General features: G+C 56.0%; 1 protein-coding gene across 2 annotated transcripts in view; it reads right to left on the bottom strand.

Moving 5' to 3' along the window:
* Nucleotides 1-17248, bottom strand: part of HAO2 (hydroxyacid oxidase 2) — a 31237-nt gene extending 13989 nt beyond the window's left edge. The window contains exons 1-5 of one of the 2 annotated variants that reach the window (XM_083171485.1): nt 17123-17248; nt 6795-6947; nt 4203-4354; nt 3229-3512; nt 17-235 (exon numbers count right to left, since the gene is read on the bottom strand). In XM_083171485.1, coding sequence (XP_083027611.1) covers nt 17-235; nt 3229-3512; nt 4203-4354; nt 6795-6925 — 786 coding nt within the window. In that variant the 5' untranslated portion in view covers nt 6926-6947; nt 17123-17248. Of the gene's footprint in view, nt 1-16; nt 236-3228; nt 3513-4202; nt 4355-6794; nt 6948-14443; nt 14467-17122 lie in introns of those variants that run through there. The other variant, XM_083171486.1, reaches the window with a different exon arrangement.
* Nucleotides 17249-17719: the final 471 nt, after the last annotated feature.

The following is a 17719-nucleotide window of genomic DNA, read 5'->3' as shown; positions in this document are numbered from 1 at the left end:
TGCAGTGTATACATACCGTGGCCAGCTCCCCGTCCAGCTGGCGCCCCCCGTGGTTGGACACAATGATCCCCTGCACGCCATGTTCCACCGCCAGTTCTGCGTCCTCCTTCGTCAGTATTCCCTTGATGATGATTGGCAGGCGGGTCAGGCTCCTTAGCCAATAAATGTCCTTCCAGCTGATGGAGGCATCCAGGGTGTTCGCTGGGACCCCATAGTTATTGTAGCCACAGTGGTCCTGTAGCACCAGGAAACAAGAAGGCTGTGATTGGTGGGGAGGACTCTGAGAAAGTATTTACAAAGTATCTGACTGCAATAAGGAACCAGACACCGCCCATATAGCATAGTAACTGTGCGGAAGTACCCGGGCCACGCTGTAGGGGCCACGCTGTGATAAGGACCTGACACCACCCATATAGCGTACTGTGTGGAAGTACCCGGGCCACGCTGTAGGGGCCACGCTGTGATAAGGAACCTGACACCGCCCATATAGCGTACTGTGCGGAAGTACCCGGGCTACGCTGTAGGTACCACGCTGTGATAAGAACCTGACACCGCCTATATAGCGTACTGTGTGGATGTACACGGGCCACGCTGTAGGTACCACGCTGTGATAAGGAACCTGACACCGCCCATATAGCGTACTGTGCGGAAGTACCCGGGCCACGCTGTAGGGGCCATGCTGTGATAAGGAACCTGACACCGCCCATATAGCGTACTGTGCGGAAGTGCACGGGCCACGCTGTGATAAGGACCTGACACCGCCCATATAGCGTACTGTGCGGAAGTACCCGGGCCACGCTGTAGGTACCACGCTGTGATAAGGAACCTGACACCGCCCATATAGCGTACTGTGCGGAAGTACCCGGGCCACGCTGTAGGTACCACGCTGTGATAAGGACCTGACACCGCCCATATAGCGTACTGTGTGGATGTACACGGGCCACGCTGTAGGGGCCATGCTGTGATAAGGAACCTGACACCGCCCATATAGCGTACTGTGCGGAAGTACACGGGCCACGCTGTAGGCACCACACTGTGATAAGTACCTGACACCGCCCATATAGCGTACTGTGTGGATGTACACGGGCCACGCTGTAGGGGCCATGCTGTGATAAGGAACCTGACACCGCCCATATAGCGTACTGTGCAGAAGTACCCGGGCCACGCTGTAGGTACCACGCTGTGATAAGGACCTGACACCGCCCATATAGCGTACTGTGCGGAAGTACCCGGGCCACGCTGTGATAAGGACCTGACACCGCCCATATAGCGTACTGTGCAGAAGTACCCGGGCCACGCTGTAGGGGCCACGCAGTAAAACCAGAAGTAGAAATGCGTCTATTATAATCTGTCATTATAAGGGGAGCTGTTACCCCAGTGACCTCCCTGCATTATATTCCGTGGTGTGCGGATATACACTCTGGTCTTCCCAGTGCTAATATGCGAGCGGTTGTGTCTCCTCTGCACTTACTTTTATCCTGGACGGGGATGGCGCTGACGTCGTGCGATGTCCGCCACACCACCTAAGCAGGCATGGACACGCCCATAATACACTGATGAACCTCTGCCCACTTCCTGTCGCCCCATCAATCATGAAACGCACGAAGGTGTTCCCTCCGGAGGTTTGTACATGTGCAAACCCCATTGGCTGGGGGAACTAATTCAGACCTGAGTGTACAGGTCTACATCGCCCCTATGTACTAACGGTACACGCAAGTTATATAAAACTCTATAAAAGAGTAAAAGGGCCCATTTGCCATCCGGGATCTGCCGCCCCGGGATCACACTACCATCTCAGGATCACACTGCCGTCCTGGGATCACACTGCCACCACCGGGATCACACTGCCACCATCGGGATCACACTGCCACCACCGGGATCACACTGCCCCACCCGAGATCACACTAACCCCCAGGATCACACTGCCCCGCCGGGATCACACTGCCGCCCGAGATCACACTGCCCCGCCAGGATCACACTGACGCCGAGATCACACTGCCCCACCCGAGATCACACTGTCATCCCGGGATCCCACTGCCTTCCCGGGATCACACTACCTCCACCAGGATCACACTACCTCCACCAGGATCACACTGCCACCACCAGGATCACCATGGTGACGCCCAGGATCGCACTGCCGCCACCAGGATCATACTGCCCCACCGGGATCACACTGCCCCGCCGGGATCACACTGCCACCACCAGGATCACCATGGTGATGCCCAGGATCACGCTGCTGCCCAAGAATCACACTGCCCACCCCCCAGCCAGGATCACACTGCCATCCCTGGATCACACTGCCTCCCTCCCAGGATCACACTGCCTCCCCCCCAGGATCACACTGTCACCCCAGGATCATACTGCCACCACCGGGATCACACTGCCGCCACCGGGATCACACTGCCACCACCGGGATCACACTGCCTCCCCCCCAGGATCACACTGCCACCCTAGGATCATACTGCCACCACAGAGATCACACTGCCACCCCAGGATCATACTGCCAGCACCGGGATCACACTGCCGCCACCGGGATCACACTGCCACCACCAGGATCACACTGCCCCCCCCCCAGAATCACACTGCTGCCACCAGGATCACCATGGTGATGCCCAGGATCACACTGCCACCCAAGAATCACACTGCAATATGCGATCTTATTGGGGGAATGTAGGCCTGTCCTGATGCAGGGACAGGGGCAAAAGGAACTGCCCACATGCGGTTATCGCTGATCCATGACGATAGCCCATAGGCTCAGAATGGCGGTAATCCCAGGACCCGATGCCATGCTGACTAGGGTGACCACCTCATCCCTTTAATTCCGGACACATATTAATTACACAGGTTCTGTGGCTGATTAAAAAAAAACAGCTGAAATGGAGTCTTGAAGTCAGCCACAGAACCTGTGTAATTAATGTGTCCGGAATTAAAGGGATGAGGTGCTCACCCTAATGCTGACTCATATCCCCCATAGAAACCTTTGGGAGATGCGGCTGGCGGCGGTGCAGCCGGGATCGGAGGGGTACGTAATATTTGTAGTTAAGTCCTGAAAATGGGTGTTTTGGGGAATTAGCCACAAATATTTAGTAAATGGGTCCCTAAAACCAATGATAAATAGGCCTTTCAATCTGAGAATATACAGATGATCCCTGAGGGGATAATACGATGTACAGGGAATTAGTGACGCGTTCTGGTATAAGAGACAAACATATACACAACGGACTTTACCTCAAATACCCCCTCAAAGTTTTTGACCTTGAGGTGCGGCGGGAGGCGGAAGTTATTGCGGATGTCGCTCCTGCGCTTGCCGGTGTAGGGAACGTCCACGGTCAGAACCAACGCCTTGAAGCCCAGTGCCTCCACCCGGTGCACCAGCTGCTCCGACAGCTTGCGGTCGCGGTAGACGTACAACTGGAACCATCGGAAACCGGTGGGGGCAGCGGTCACAATCTCCTCCACAGAACAGGTGGAGTGGGTGCTGGCCACATAACAGACATCCATAGCCTCCGCCGCTGAAACACACAAATGGCGGCAGGTTCACGCACCTGGGCTGCGCAGAAACAGACGCGCCTGCGCAAGCATAGCATTACCACTAGGAAGAAGTGCCTGGGGGGCCGGGAGCGCCACTCAATTATCGGAAGTCTCCCGACCATTCTGGGAGATTAGGCAAATATGGACTGAATTACGTAAATTGTGCATCCTTAGGGGAGTTACGTGGTGGCGCACGGGGCCCCGCCATCTTTGCTAACATGTTTTATGACTGGCAGCCACCAGCATTCTGGCCCCAATCTTCTATGGGGTACTGCAGCCTAGCGTTAGGGTATACAGAAGATGCAGAGGGTGCGTCAGGACTGTACCTCATACTGAAGCCACAGTGGGAGGAGCAGAGTACTGATAAATTACGCTTAATCTCAGAGGGTTAGGTGTGAGGTCACAGTAACTGAATATACAGGATTTATTACACAATCATCACAGTCCTATGCTCGGCAGACACAGCTCTGTGCCCAGCATACACAGCCCGTGCCCAGCATACACAGCCCTGTGCCCAGCATATACAGCCCCCACCTACGGCATACACAGACTCCGTGTCCGGCATACCCCGGCCTACTCAGAGGGCCCCAGACCCCAGGCCACGCAGGCAATAACAGATCCCTAGGCCTAGAAGTTTCTCAGAGTACAGTTGGGATGATTGGCTCTATTACCTCTGGCAGTGCTCATCTCCCCATCCGGCCACGCCAAGCAGTGGAAGGCTGTGGGCGCTATCCCGATTGGAACACTGATCTCTGTACCTAAAACCGCGGTCTTAGTATCTGTCACCGACACATCTCGCAGCATCCGTGCCCGCAGCCAAATCCTGCAGATATTTGTTGCAATAAAATACACACAGTATACTACAAGTTACAGTGTACAAACATTACCCTAATAGCTACAATATGTGGTGTGCTTAGGGAGAACAGAGGACCGCCCGAGAGGAAGGGGAGACAACCCAGCAGCAGAAGGATGGGGAGACAACCCAGCAGGAGGAGGAAGGGGAGACAGCCCAGCAGGAGGAGGAAGGGGAGACAGCCCAGCAGGAGGAGGATGGGGAGACAGCCCAGCGGGAGAGGGATGGGGAGACAGCCCAGCGGGAGGAGGAAGGGGAGACAGCCCAGCAGGAGGAGGATGGGGAGACAGCCCAGCAGGAGGAGGATGGGGAGACAGCCCAGCGGGAGAGGGATGGGGAGACAGCCCAGCGGGAGGAGGAAGGGGAGACAGCCCAGTGGGAGGAGGAAGGGGAGACAGCACAGTAGGAGGAGGAAGGGGAGACAGCCCAGTAGAAGGAGGAAGGGGAGACAGCCCAGCGGGAGGAGGAAGGGGAGACAGCCCAGCGGGAGGAGGAAGGGGAGACAGCCCAGCGGGAGGAGGAAGGGGAGACAGCCCAGCAGGAGGAGGAAGGGGAGGCAGCCCAGAAGGAGGAGGAAGGGGAGACAGCCCAGTAGGAGGAGGAAGGGGAGACAGCCCAGCAGCAGGTGGAAGGGGAGACAGCCCAGCGGGAGGAGGAAGGGGAGACAGCCCAGCAGTAGGAGGAAGGGGAGACAGCCCAGCGGGAGGAGGAAGGGGAGACAGAGACATCCCAGCAGGAGGTGGAAGGGGAGACAGCCCAGCGGGAGGAGGAAGGGGAGACAGCCCAGCGGGAGGAGGAAGGGGAGACAGCCCAGCGGAAGGAGGAAGGGGAGACAGCTCAGCGGGAGGAGGAAGGGGAGACAGCCCAGCGGGAGGAGGAAGGGGAGACAGCCCAGCGGGAGGAGGAAGGGGAGACAGCTCAGCGGTAGGGGGAAGAGGAGACAGCCCAGAGGGAGGAGGAAGAGGAGACAGCCCAGCGGGAGGATGAAGGGGAGACAGCCCAGCGGGAGGAGGAAGGGGAGACAGCCCAGAGGGAGGAGGAAGGGGAGACAGCCCAGCGGGAATAGGAAGGGGAGACAGCCCAGCAGGAGGAGGAAGGGGAGACAGCCCAGAAGGAGGAGGAAGGGGAGACAGCCCAGCGGGAGGAGGTTGGGGAGACAGCCCAGCGGGAGGAGGAAGGGGAGACAGCCCAGCAGTAGAGGAAGGGGAGACAGCCCAGCGGAAGGAGGAAGGGGAGACAGCCCAGCGGGAGGAGGAAGGGGAGACATCCCAGAAGGAGGAGGAAGGGGCGACAGCCCAGCGGGAGGAGTAAGGGGAGACAGCCCAGCGGGAGGAGAAGGGGAGACAGCCCAGCGGGCGGAGGGAGGGGAGACAGCCCAGCGGGAGGAGGAAGGGGAGAAATCCCAGAAGGAGGAGGAAGGGGCGACAGCCCAGCGGGAGGAGGAAGGGGAGACAGCCCAGCGGGAGGAGGAAGGGGAGACAGCCTAGCGGGAGGAGGAAGGGGAGACAGCCCAGCGGGAGGAGGAAGGGGAGACAGCACAGCAGGAGGAGGAAGGGGAGACAGCCCAGCGGAAGGAGGAAGGGGAGACAGACCAGCGGGAGGAGGAAGGGGAGACAGCACAGCAGGAGGAGGAAGGGGAGACAGCCCAGCGGAAGGAGGAAGGGGAGACAGCCCAGAAGGAGGAGGAAGGGGAGACAGCCCAGCGGAAGGAGGAAGGGGAGACAGCCCAGAAGGAGGAGGAAGGGGAGACAGCCCAGAAGGAGGAGGAAGGGGAGACAGCCCAGCGGGAGGAGAAGGGGAGACAGCCCAGCGGGCGGAGAAAGGGGAGACAGTCCAGCGGGAGGAGGAAGGGGAGACAGCCCAGCGGGAGGAGGAAGGGGAGACAGCCCAGCGGGAGGAGGAAGGGGAGACAGCTCAGCGGGAGGAGGAAGAGGAGACAGCCCAGAGGGAGGAGGAAGAGGAGACAGCCCAGCGGGAGGATGAAGGGGAGACAGCCCAGCGGGAGGAGGAAGGGGAGACAGCCCAGAGGGAGGAGGAAGGGGAGACAGCCCAGCGGGAATAGGAAGGGGAGACAGCCCAGCAGGAGGAGGAAGGGGAGACAGCCCAGAAGGAGGAGGAAGGGGAGACAGCCCAGCGGGAGGAGGTTGGGGAGACAGCCCAGCGGGAGGAGGAAGGGGAGACAGCCCAGCGGGAGGAGGAAGGGGAGACAGCCCAGCGGGAGGAGGAAGGGGAGACAGCCCAGCGGGAGGAGGAAGGGGAGACAGCCCATCAGGAGGAGGAAGGGGCGACAGCCCACAGCAGCATGAAAAGTTTGGACATGTGTAACTTGGTGCCCTGATACTCGCTGTACTGCACAGAGCATGTTGTGTGTAAGAGGAGGAGTCAGACGACCCTAATTCTGTGTAATTACCGTTTGAAGGCCAGTAAGTTATCATCCCGAGTGCAGCAATCGTCAGCTCCTGCGGCGTAGTATTCCCAGGTCGCTTTAGGTAAGTGATCTTTAGCGTAGGCTTCATAGTCTGACAGGCAAATGAGGGACATGTCAGCGTCCCCCTGCCCCGACCTGGAGAGGAGACCACAGGAAAGTGTTATAGAGACTGCAGGGAAGAGAGAGGCTTCCTGTGTGAGACAGCAGCCAGGAGAAGCAATGCATCTGGGGCACCTCCACACCCATTCACAGGAAACAATGCAACACACCCCTCCTGTGGTCCTGCACCATCCCTCCACCTGACACTGTACAGTGAATGTCTGTCAGCACTGATTGGTGGATAGCTCCAGCCATCCACCAATCAGCATGCTGACATACATTCACGGTCTGGCTGCAGGCTGGGAAGCAGGAGGAGAATGCTGCACTCAGATTGGTGCATAGCTCCAGCCATCCACCAATCAGCATGCTGACAGACGTTCACGGTCTTGCTACAGGCTGGGAAGCAGGAGGAGAATGCTGGACTCTGATTGGTGGATAGCTCCAGCCATCCACCAATCAGTAAGCTGACAGACATTCACGGTCTGGCTGCAGGCTGGGAAGCAGGAAGAGAATGCTGGACTCTGATTGGTGGATAGCTCCAGCCATCCACCAATCAGTAAGCTGACAGACATTCACGGTCTGGCTGCAGGCTGGGAAGCAGGAGGAGAATGCTGGACTTTGATTGGTGGATAGCTCCGGCCATCTACAGACATTTACGGTCTGGCTGCAGGCTGGGAAGCAGGAAGAGAATGCTGGACTCTGATTGGTGGATAGCTCCAGCCATCCACCAATCAGCATGCTGACATACATTCACGGTCTGGCTGCAGGCTGGGAAGCAGGAGGAGAATGCTGCCTGGCAGCTCTGATATTCTCTACTGCCTCCCAAGTAGCTCAGGAGGCAGATGCCCACAACCTAATCTTCGCCAGCTTGAAGGCCTAGAATAAGGGTGCTCTTTGGCAGCTGCCCATTGAGCCCATACATTAAGATGTCCCTGGGACAAAGGTCATAGTACAGCCACACCACAGTCATACCACAGCCATGCCACACACACCCAGTCATGCCATAGCCACGTCACAACCATACTATAACTGTACTACAGCTATACCATAACCATGCCACAGCCATACCACAGCCCTACCACAGTCATACCGTAGACTTACCCCAACCATATAGCATGCTTCACCAGCCATGTCATCAGCCCTACCACAGTCATACCGTAGCCTTACCCCAGCCATACAGCATGCCTCACCAGCCATGTCATCAGCCATACCACAGTCATACCGTAGCCTTACCCCAGCCATACAGCATGCCTCACCAGCAATGTCATCAGCCATACCACAGCCCTACCACAGTCAGACTGTAGCCTTACCCCAGCCATACAGCATGCCTCACCAGCCATACCACAGTCATACCGTAGCCTTACCCCAGCCATATAGCATGCCTCACCAGCCATGTCATCAGCCCTACCACAGTCATACCGTAGCCTTACCCCAGCCATACAGCATGCCTCACCAGCCATGTCATCAGCCCTACCACAGTCATACCACAGTCATACCGTAGCCTTACCACAGCCATACAGCATGCCTCACCAGCCATGTCATCAGCCCTACCACAGTCATACCGTAGCCTTACCCCAGCCATACAGCATGCCTCACCAGCCATGTCATCAGCCATACCACAGTCATACCGTAGCCTTACCACAGCCATACAGCATGCCTCACCAGCCATGTCATCAGCCCTACCACAGTCATACCGTAGCCTTACCCCAGCCATACAACATGCCTCACCAGCCATGTCATCAGCCATACCACAGTCATACCGTAGCCTTACCCCAGCCATACAGCATGCCTCACCAGCAATGTCATCAGCCATACCACAGCCCTACCACAGTCAGACTGTAGCCTTACCCCAGCCATACAGCATGCCTCACCAGCCATACCACAGTCATACCGTAGCCTTACCCCAGCCATATAGCATGCCTCACCAGCCATGTCATCAGCCCTACCACAGTCATACCGTAGCCTTACCCCAGCCATACAGCATGCCTCACCAGCCATACCAGCCCTACCACAGTCATACCATAGCCTTACCCCAGCCATACAGCATGCCTCACCAGCCATGGAATCAGCCCAACCACAGTCAAACCATAGCCTTACCCCAGCCATACAGCATGCCTCACCAGCCATGTCATCAGCCCTATCACAGTCATACCGTAGCCTTACCCCAGCCATACAGCATGCCTCACCAGCCATGTTATCAGCCTTACCACAGCTGTGCGGAAAAGTTGTCCTAGCCATTCTGCAGCCCTATCCCAGTCATATAGCAGCCCTACCACAACCATGCAGCAGCCCTACCACAACCATGCAGCAGCCCTACCAAAACCATGCGGCCGTCCTACCACAACCATGCCGCAACCCCACTACAACCATGCCGCAGCCCCACCACAACCATGCCGCAGCCCCACCACAACCATGCCGCAGCCCCGCCACAAGCTTGCCGCAGCCCCGCCACAAGCTTGCCGCAGGCCCCCCACAACCATGAAGCAGCCCCACCACAACCATGCCGCAGCCCTACCACAACCATGCCGCAGCCCCACCACAACCATGCCGCAGCCCCTCCACAACCAATCCGCAGCCCCACCACAACCATGCCGCAGCCCTACCACAACCATGCCGCAGCCCCACCACAACCATGCCGCAGCCCCACCACAACCATTCCGCAGCCCCACCACAACCATGCCGCAGCCCCACCACAACCATGCTGCAGCCCCACCACAACCATGCCGCAGCCCTACCACAACCATGCCTCAGCCCCACCACAACCATGCCACAGCCTCACCACAACCATGCCCCAGCGCCAACACAACCATGCCGCAGCCCTACCACAACCATGCCGCAGCCCCACCACATCGATGCCGCAGCCCCACCACAACCATGCCGCAGCCCCACCACATCCATGCCGCAGCCCCACCACAACCATGCCACAGTCCTAAGACAACCATGCCGCAGCCCCACCACAACCATGCCGCAGCCCCACCACAACCATGCCGCAGCCCCACCACAACCATGCCGCAGCCCCACCACAACCATGCCGCAGCCCCAACACAACCATGCCTCAACCACAACACAACCATGCCGCAGCCCCACCACAACCATGCCGCAGCCCCACCACAACCATGCCGCAGCCCCACCACAACCATGCTGCAGCCCCAACACAACCATGCCTCAGTCCTAAGACAACCATGCCGCAGCCCCACCATAACCATGCCGCAGCCCCACCACAACCATGCCGCAGCCCCAACACAACCATGCCGCAGCCCTAACACAACCATACCGCAGCCCCACCACAACCATGCTGCAGCCCCAACACAACCATGCCTCAGTCCTAAGACAACCATGCCGCAGCCCCACCATAACCATGCCGCAGCCCCACCACAACCATGCCGCAGCCCCAACACAACAATGCCGCAGCCCTAACACAACCATACCGCAGCCCTACCACAACCATGCTGCAGCCCCACCACAACCATGCTGCAGCCCCACCACAACCATGCTGCAGCCCTACCACAACCATGCCGCAGCCCCACCACATCCATGCCGCAGCCCCACCACATCCATGCCTCAGTCCTAAGACATCCATGCCGCAGCCCTACCATAACCATGCCGCAGCCCTACCATAACCATGCCGCAGCCCCACCACAACCATGCCGCAGCCCCACCACAACCATGCCGCAGCCCCACCACAATCATGCCGCAGCCCCACCACAACCATGCCGCAGCCCCAACACAACCATGCCGCAGCCCTAACACAACCATGCCGCAGCCCCACCACAACCATGCCGCAGCCCCACCACAACCATGCCGCAGCCCCACCACAACCATGCCGCAGCCCCACCACATCCATGCCGCAGCCCCACCACAACCATGCCTCAGTCCTAAGACAACCATGCCGCAGCCCTACCATAACCATGCCGCAGCCCCACCACAACCATGCCGCAGCCCCACCACAACCATGCCGCAGCCTCACCACAACCATGCTGCAGCCCCAACACAACCATGCCTCAACCACAACACAACCATGCCGCAGCCCCACCATAACCATGCCGCAGCCCCACCACAACCATGCCGCAGCCCCAACACAACCATGCCACAGCCCTACCACAACCATGCCGAAGCCAGGGCTGGCAACAGAAATCTTGGGGCCCGGAACACTGATATCTCGGGGGCCCTCCAACACCGAACGCAGATTCTTAGTACATTGCATATTGAATGGATTTGTTTTTTTATTATTAGAAGTAAATAGATAATTAATATTTACAATGCAATATAATACGAGAGGGCAGAGGTGGGAGGGCACAGCATTGTGCGTTGTGTGGTTTAGTGTGTTGCGTGATGTCAATAAACTCATTAGTACAGGTAGCCAGACAAGTGATTAGGCAGCCATGCTTTCAGACCCCGAATCCCTCAGTCTTGAGGCCCCTCAACTGGTCAGGGCCCGGTACAAGTGTCCCCTTTGACCCCCCCCTGTCGCCTGCCCTGGCCGCAGCCCTACCACAACCATGCCGCAGCCCCACCACAACCATGCCGCAGCCCTACCATAACCATGCCGCAGCCCCACCACAACCATGCCGCAGCCCCACCACAACCATGCTGCAGCCCCAACACAACCATGCCTCAACCACAACACAACCATGCCGCAGCCCCGCCACAAGCTTGCCGCAGGCCCCCCACAACCATGAAGCAGCCCCACCACAACCATGCCGCAGCCCTACCACAACCATGCCGCAGCCCCACCACAACCATGCCGCAGCCCCTCCACAACCAATCCGCAGCCCCACCACAACCATGCCGCAGCCCTACCACAACCATGCCGCAGCCCCACCACAACCATGCCGCAGCCCCACCACAACCATTCCGCAGCCCCACCACAACCATGCCGCAGCCCCACCACAACCATGCTGCAGCCCCACCACAACCATGCCGCAGCCCTACCACAACCATGCCTCAGCCCCACCACAACCATGCCGTAGCCTCACCACAACCATGCCCCAGCGCCAACACAACCATGCCGCAGCCCTACCACAACCATGCCGCAGCCCCACCACATCGATGCCGCAGCCCCACCACAACCATGCCGCAGCCCCACCACATCCATGCCGCAGCCCCACCACAACCATGCCACAGTCCTAAGACAACCATGCCGCAGCCCCACCACAACCATGCCGCAGCCCCACCACAACCATGCCGCAGCCCCAACACAACCATGCCTCAACCACAACACAACCATGCCGCAGCCCCACCACAACCATGCCGCAGCCCCACCACAACCATGCCGCAGCCCCACCACAACCATGCTGCAGCCCCAACACAACCATGCCTCAGTCCTAAGACAACCATGCCGCAGCCCCACCATAACCATGCCGCAGCCCCACCACAACCATGCCGCAGCCCCAACACAACCATGCCGCAGCCCTAACACAACCATACCGCAGCCCCACCACAACCATGCTGCAGCCCCAACACAACCATGCTTCAGTCCTAAGACAACCGTGCCGCAGCCCCACCATAACCATGCCGCAGCCCCACCACAACCATGCCGCAGCCCCAACACAACAATGCCGCAGCCCTAACACAACCATACCGCAGCCCTACCACAACCATGCTGCAGCCCCACCACAACCATGCTGCAGCCCCACCACAACCATGCTGCAGCCCTACCACAACCATGCCGCAGCCCCACCACATCCATGCCACAGCCCCACCACATCCATGCCTCAGTCCTAAGACATCCATGCCGCAGCCCTACCATAACCATGCCGCAGCCCTACCATAACCATGCCGCAGCCCCACCACAACCATGCCGCAGCCCCACCACAACCATGCCGCAGCCCCACCACAATCATGCCGCAGCCCCACCACAACCATGCCGCAGCCCCAACACAACCATGCCGCAGCCCTAACACAACCATGCCGCAGCCCCACCACAACCATGCCGCAGCCCCACCACAACCATGCCGCAGCCCCACCACAACCATGCCGCAGCCCCACCACATCCATGCCGCAGCCCCACCACAACCATGCCTCAGTCCTAAGACAACCATGCCGCAGCCCTACCATAACCATGCCGCAGCCCCACCACAACCATGCCGCAGCCCCACCACAACCATGCCGCAGCCTCACCACAACCATGCTGCAGCCCCAACACAACCATGCCTCAACCACAACACAACCATGCCGCAGCCCCACCATAACCATGCCGCAGCCCCACCACAACCATGCCGCAGCCCCAACACAACCATGCCACAGCCCTACCACAACCATGCCGCAGCCAGGGCTGGCAACAGAAATCTTGGGGCCCGGAACACTGATATTTTGGGGGCCCTCCAACACCGAACGCAGATTCTTAGTACATTGCATATTGAATGGATTTGTTTTTTTATTATTAGAAGTAAATAGATAATTAATATTTACAATGCAATATAATACGAGAGGGCAGAGGTGAGAGGGCACAGCATTGTGCGTTGTGTGGTTTAGTGTGTTGCGTGATGTCAATAAACTCATTAGTACAGGTAGCCAGACAAGTGATTAGGCAGCCATGCTTTCAGACCCCGAATCCCTCAGTCTTGGGGCCCCTCAACTGGTCAGTGTCCCCTTTGACCCCCCCTGTCGCCTGCCCTGGCCGCAGCCCTACCAGAACCATGCCGCAGCCCCACCACAACCATGCCGCAGCCCTACCATAACCATGCCGCAGCCCCACCACAACCATGCCGCAGCCCCACCACAACCATGCTGCAGCCCCAACACAACCATGCCTCAACCACAACACAACCATGCCGCAGCCCCACCATAACCATGCCGCAGCCCCACCACAACCATGCCGCAGCCCCAACACAACCATGTCACAGCCCTACCACAACCATGCCGCAGCCCCACCACAACCATGCCGCAGCCCTACCATAACCATGCCGCAGCCCTACCACAACCATGCCGCAGCCCTACCATAACCATGCTGCAGCCCTACCATAACCATGCTGCAGCCCCACCACAACCATGCTTTGGGTTGGGTTGGCGCCGTTGGCTGCGCGCCGAGCTACACTGTCATTGTTACACTGTGCGATTCCCAGCGTACAGCACCCAGCAGGAAGTCTGCCATTGCTGATAAAGGCAGCAGTACGCAGGGAAACACTACCTTGTACAGCACAGAGACATCACTGTACATAGCAGCATGGTTGGCGTAGTAGTGTGTGTATGTATGCCCCACCATGGTGACATTCTCTGTACAGCGCTGCGGTATATGTGTGCGCTATATATAAATAACAGGCATTACATCCTGTCACAGGGACAGTAGTACCACCCATAACAATCCCTACGTCCATCCAATCACAGCATTCTAGTCACATAGGACATACATGAGAATGTCAGCACACATGGCCCTGACCTGCAGAGCTGACAATCTCCCAGGCCTGTGAGTCTATAGGGCCGGCATAGTGTATGTACTATGGTGTATCCTGCCTACCGGGGGGTCCCGGTCACCTCTTACTTCTGGGGTCTCCTATCACCTCTTACTTCTGGGGGTCCCTGTCACCTCTTACTTCTGGGGGTCCTCTGTCACCTCTTACTTCTGGCCCAGAGCTGCCACCAGAACCCCCCCCCCCCCCCCACCCACACACACTCGCTGTATATACATACATACACACACAGGGCCTTATTCTGATCGGATTGGTGAAACGTGCGTACGGTCCGTCACACCGTACGTTTCCCGTAGGCTCACGGTGAGCATAAGTCCGCCCACAGAACAGCCGCACACGGACGGTCACAAACACCGACAATGGGGAGTGGCGTTCACTTGAGCGTACGCCACCGTGCACGGACGGATCTCCCTCTTAGCCACCGATACCTGGCGTACATCAGAGCGTACGCCACCATGCACGGACGGATCTCGTCCGTTTTCACACCGACACCTTCCGTATATCTGAGCGTACGCCACAGTGCAAGTAGAAATTGAGTCCAAAAACATCCTTGTTGCTATTAGATGTAGTTTATGTGTCTTTTTCATAATATAAAACTGGTATGTTTGTGCTACAGTGAAAAAGTTGACACATGTCGACTTCTGTGAAATGAGTGTCCTGCTTTTTATAGTATACAAAAACACTTTCTGACTGGGTGAGATGGTTATTGCAGCATTGCTTATTGCATTCAGGTGTATGTAATTTACTTGTATTCAGCATTAATTAGCAGACCCAGGCGTCCGCTCTCATGCGGTACCTCTAGGGGTGGTCAGGAGCACTCTTTGGCGTCCGCCTGTTTTTGGCCCAAAATGCACGGTGCATTCGCCGATCGATGCGGTTGTGGCACCGTGCATTTTGTGTGCTCACCCCCGTGTACGCCCAGGTTTACGCCCAGTTTTCCTCATTATTCCGGCCGCTCCCATAAAAACGCCAACATGCCGCCCACAATGACCGTACTCTTGCGGACAGGTTTTTTTCACACGGAGAGACCCATCCGTGAGTGGTGTGATGTTGCCGCACATGCACATAGCGAAAGCTACGCATGCGCAGATGCAAAAAGAAAAAAAAACGACCGCGTACGGTCCCACCGCACCAAGCAGAATACCCCCCCACCCCCCCACACACACACACACACACGCACACACACACACACACACACACACACTGTCTACCAGTTTACTTGCTTTATATGAAATAAGGGTACATGTGTAATATCTGGGCGCCCGATTTTTTCATTGCATCGCATGGCATGCAATATAGTGGCACACAATTCATGGGATGCTACTTTTCATTGTAAAGACCCATTTTTTTTTTTTTTATAATTTAATCTTTATTTATCTTTCTTTTTCACTCTTATACACAAAACATATATAAATAATGCACCACGTCTATGCGACATGGAGCTCCATACACATTCCTTATACATTACATTCGTACACACATAACAATATTACATATATCCTAACATTTTTCTATTGTAGAGGAGGCTATCGGTTGCAAGGAAATCTCTTGGGTATTGTACCTCTTATTACATATCATTAGACATTTCTATTTAGCATATCTAACCCGACCAGATCGTTCTAAACTAGGATTCGGTCTCCCTTTTCTATGTGTCCGCGTGTCTACTTTATTAATAAGAACCTGTTAATGTAAATATATAGTCCGGTGTCCGTGAATTTAAACTACTTGCTCATTTTAAAATCTATACTGCGTGCCAATTTCTATGTGACCTTTAAATCTTTGATAACCGTTATAATCTATACTAGGGTTAAAGGGGAGTGAAAAGAACTACATTTATTTAAACTAAAAATAAACTTCTACTAACTCTATTAGTGCACATTTGTATCAATAGTGTATGGGGATTCTATCCATAAGTGCCAAATTTGCTCGAATTTCTTTATATTATTTCTACTTATATACAGGTGCTTTTCTTGCGTAACCGTATAGTTAACCAGGGATACCCAGTTCTTCGAGTCGGGGGCTTTGTTAGATAGCCATAGTCTGGCTACAATAACCTTTGCCAATGCACACATATTATTTACATATACCCTATTGTTTGCCATTATATCTCTATTGTCTACTATATTCAAGATACATCCCCTTACTGTAAGCATTCCTCTGGGGATACCGGTATCTACTATTATTTGTATAACTTTTGTCCAATATTCTGCCAAATGTATGAAAGTGCCGGGGTGCCTCTGGCACTTAGGGCATATTACCGATGTTCTCCCGGCAACTCTGACCATCCTAGTTAGAGACATGTATGATCAGTGGAAAATAAATAATTGTATTTGTTGTGCAAAGACCCAATTTTTAATTGTATAGTCACCCATGGGTGATTTCATCCCCCCACTATCCAACTACGCATGGAGATGATTTAATATAGCGTGGCGAGCGCAGCGTGGCACCGAGCCCGAAGCGTGGCGAGCGCAGCGAGCCCCGCGAGGGGATGTAGAATACATGTAAAGTAATCCGCGTCCGCTCGCCACGCTTCGGGCTTGGAGGCTCGCTGCGCTCGCCACATTATTTAAAATCAACTCCATGCGTAGTTGGATAGTGGGGGTATGAAATCACCCATGGGTGACTATACAATTAAAAATCGGGTCTTTACAATGAAAAATCGCATCGCATGCCTTAAATAGTGGCATGCATTGATAAAATCGGGCGCCCAGATAATACACAAGTACCGAAATAAGCAATGACATCACAAGCTGGTGATTAAATAAATGAATTTCAATAATAATAATAAAAAAGGATCATTACCCTTGGTCTTTGTGCACGGAGGAAGAGGTGGAGGAGAATTGGAAACACAATCAGCCTTATCACAACTGCTGCAGTGTAACCTCCTGGCAGGGGCTGCATGTGGGAGACATCCTGTGAGTAACCTGCTCTCTCTCTTGCTCACTGTCGGGTTGCATTGAATCATGGGATTTGTAGTTTATCATCGTCTGTGCAGTAAAACATTAACTACAAATCCCATAAACCACTGTTCTCAGCCTGCCCGGCCAGGTTCCTATTGTTCAGTCGTCAGTGACAGCTAAATCCTGGCGTAACAGTCGGGCCAGCCCTGCATGGACGCTGGCATTCGGTCTCGGGCCCCATTTCTGCCTGGGGCCCGAGACTCAAGTACCCCCAGACCCCCCTCTCGGCGGCCCTGGTCATCTATATTCTCTGACTGACTGGCCTCTGGGCCAATCAGAGCAGGGCTTATCGGGTATCTGGGGTGGGGCTATGCTCCATGTCCCGGCACCCTGAGAGAAAAAAATCCCCAAAACGATACCCCCCATCAGACTAGCCTTTTTCCCAGGTTGGCCCCTGGAACAACCCAGGTGTAGTGCTGGTGTGAATGGGGCCTCCATT

This window comes from Crinia signifera, chromosome 2 (genome assembly GCF_055691185.1).
Source record: "Crinia signifera chromosome 2, ASM5569118v1, whole genome shotgun sequence".
NCBI lineage: Eukaryota > Metazoa > Chordata > Amphibia > Anura > Myobatrachidae > Crinia > Crinia signifera.
Note: the sequence above shows the minus strand (reverse complement) of the source record. Positions and strands in the feature narration are given on the sequence as shown.